The sequence below is a fragment of the Chrysochloris asiatica genome, unplaced genomic scaffold (assembly GCF_000296735.1).
Source record: "Chrysochloris asiatica unplaced genomic scaffold, ChrAsi1.0 scaffold00094, whole genome shotgun sequence".
Classification (NCBI taxonomy): Eukaryota; Metazoa; Chordata; class Mammalia; order Afrosoricida; family Chrysochloridae; genus Chrysochloris; species Chrysochloris asiatica.
In genome coordinates, this window is record NW_006408612.1 from 962,138 (window position 1) to 965,283 (window position 3,146).

Below are 3,146 nucleotides of genomic sequence, written 5' to 3' on the forward strand. Positions count from 1 at the left end.
TTGTTTATGGGACCATTCTCCCACCTCATTGATAGAAACAATTTATAAATCTAGTATTTATGAGCTCCATAGCCCTAGAGCCCAAGAAACGGATTTAAAGAACTCTATATACCCAACATGGATCATTTTTACGTGCCTTGATTGTTAATGGATGTCTGCTTTTAATCTCTGTATGACATACAGTCAACTTGCACCTTTCAAAGAGGTCATTCAGTTTTCTAGCAAAGAAGCAACATCATTTAGCAGCAATTAAAGCGCCTTCAAGAAGACTTAAAAAAAATACAATATCCAATTAGAAAAGCCATATTCTTTTTAAACATTTGTACAAGAATAAGCTGCTGAAACTTAGTAATTCAAATATGACATCTGTACAACAATTTACAGTAGAGCTAGAAGGGAATTTATCATTATCCTGCATAGAACTGGTCTGCATTTGGTTACATACTACCACCGTACTTTTTAATGAACATGGCCTGGTAACAAAAGAAAAATACCTGTTAAGAATTCTAATGTGTTGAAAACACTGGGAATATTGCAGTTTCGCGAATTCAATTGACTTCCAAACAAGCAGCTCATTTTGTTACAGGAATAAGTTATCTAGGAACAACAGCTCTCCTTTTAATATACCCAGTGAGAAAAACGGACATGTGATTTCGAGGTACAACTTGGTAAAAAGCCCGAATAGGCGATGACAAAGTTAACTTTGTCCAAAGGTTTGAATGCTCACCACCTTCCATTACTACAAAACAACTGTCATTGTCTCTCCATTCTTACTTTGGTTTCAGCAACAGCTGAATGCTGAAGAATGTATCCAGGCACTGTAGTTTTATGTCTTAGAAATATGTCTCACTTTTTCCCCATGTTTTTTTTTTTTTTTTAAATAATGAAAAACTACCCTTCACATCAGAACTCTCCAGCAACAACCAAATGTATTTAAGCATTATAAACGGTATTTACAATGTTCCCTCAAACAAACAAAAGACCAGTTTTCTTCTCTCTGAACACGCCACTTGTGCTTGTGTGCAACGGGCAGTTATCTTTCACTGCTCGGGTGACCGCCAGAGGCCACATTTATTCACTGTCCATGATCCACGTTCATAAAGGATGCTATGAAGAACTTTAGCTTACTAACAGTTCTCAACCATGTCCTGTGTAAAAAGAAACAAAACAAAACAAAACAAAAAACACTCAAATGCTTTCAAACTTAAGTGTACATCTGGAAACAATTCAAAGGTATCATGCCAATCTTGGAGCAAAGTCAGTAAGAAATTATGCTTGAAGAAGGGGGTGTAGGGGATGCTGCCAGCCCAGTCATGTGTAAGTTTCCTGAAGAATTTGATCTTCTCATGTGAGGGAGAAGATATGGGTCATTTGCCAGTTGGTGCACATCAAATCGATCTTCTTTCCGGTATGCCAAACAGCGTCTTATAAAGGCCTTAAAACAAAAAAGTCAGCAATTAAAATAATCCCTTTCCCTTCTAAACATCAATCAACTCAATCTTACGGGAGGACACACAAGACAACAAATATATCTCATTTTACTGGAAGTGTAAGCATTAAAGAATAATTAATAATAAAAATTATTACTCCAAATCTCTCCAACTCTCACCTCAGAGCCCCTAGTGGCTCAGTTTATAGTCACTGCTTTTACCTGAACCTACTGATGCAAAGTTGTATTTCTGCTTATAAAATTCAAGCGACTTTTTTCCCTTAGTATTTTACTTCTATTAAATTTACCTTCCTGCATGTGTCCAATTTTACTATTAGATTAACCTGGCCACAGGGTAGGGAGCAATTTTTAGACCAAATATTTTTTCCTGTTGGGATTGAGTGAATGAGTTTCTTCCCTTTTTAATTGCACATAAAGACTTTCTTTGTATGAAAGGAGCACTGAAGTGACACTTTAGCTAAGAGTTTTTGTTCCTAGCGTTTTGTTAGCCTGTGAATCATTACACTGTTGAACAGGCTAAATGACAGAATACAATTACTATCTTTTCTTCCCTTTATACATTCTTTCCTTGAAACAGCTTGCTTACCAAAAAAAAAAATCACCCTGAAGTATAACATATTTACATAAAATTACACAAATCATAATTGCATAGCACAAATGAACATGTCTATCTAACTAGCAACCAGATAAAAATAAAGGAGTTTTACCAGAACCTCCTGTATCCCTCCAAAACTCTACCCCAAACTAACCTGGGCAACCACTGTCCTGACTTTTAACATCACTGCTGAGAGTTTTGTTTTGAGCTTTCTGTGAAGGAATCATAGATCATGTTTTCCTTTGCCTGGCTTCTTTCACTCAACATTATGTTTGTAAGACTAATCCATTTTTTTTTAAGCAACAGATAAAATATTTCCAAGGGACAAGTGATAAAACTATTTCGCTTTCTTACTGCTGACACTAGAAATAACTAGCCTGTCTTGAAGTTACTCACTGCCTTATAAATTAATGAATTACAGCATTTTTAGGAATGAATTACTACTAAATGGAAGTTTAACCACATTAAAATATGTCTACAGGTGACCTGGTATGGTGCAGTACAATAAACACTGGACTGCAAAGCTCAAGATCGGTGGTTCAAACCCACAAGCCACTCCTCAGAAACCCTATACAGGGTAGCAGGAGTCAGAACTGACTCAAAGGCACTTAACAACAACAGCAGGACCTTGAACAACACTGGCCAACCAGGGAAGGTTCACTTATCTGAGGATTTTCTTGCCCCGGTGGCAACTGTGGTAAGCTCAAGAGTTACAAGTATCCCCTCAAACACTGTGTGATGCTAAGCATCCTCTGAGCAAGCAGTTTATCTCTCCAGTAACTCTTTCCTCTCAGTAATTCAAGGGGTCAAATGTAAAATATACGCAGATTTTACACTGTGTGGACAGAAGTCAGTGCCCCTAAACTGTGTGGATCCAAAGTCAACAGTATCTTGTACCTTTTTTTGCTTTGAAATTCATAAGTAAATTTTCCTCTAAAACCAAATCTAGCTATCCTTATAATATGGTTACCTTACTTATATTCATTAAAAGTCTATCACTTAACCTTGGAACAACAAGGCTCTGGGATACAGGGATCTAGGTATAGCTTGAAGAGGGTAAATAATACTAAAATCCTTGACTGCCTTATGAATATTAGTTTC

The 3,146-nt window shown here is 36.7% G+C and overlaps 1 protein-coding gene across 1 annotated transcript in view; it reads right to left on the minus strand.

Moving 5' to 3' along the window:
* Window positions 1-1,258: 1,258 nt before the first annotated feature.
* The window catches only part of TLK1 (tousled-like kinase 1), a 174,194-nt gene continuing 172,306 nt past the window's right edge, over window positions 1,259-3,146 (minus strand). Inside the window, exon 21 of the mRNA XM_006866616.1 lies at window positions 1,259-1,435. Coding sequence (XP_006866678.1) covers window positions 1,259-1,435 — 177 coding nt within the window. The remainder of the gene's footprint in view (window positions 1,436-3,146) is intronic.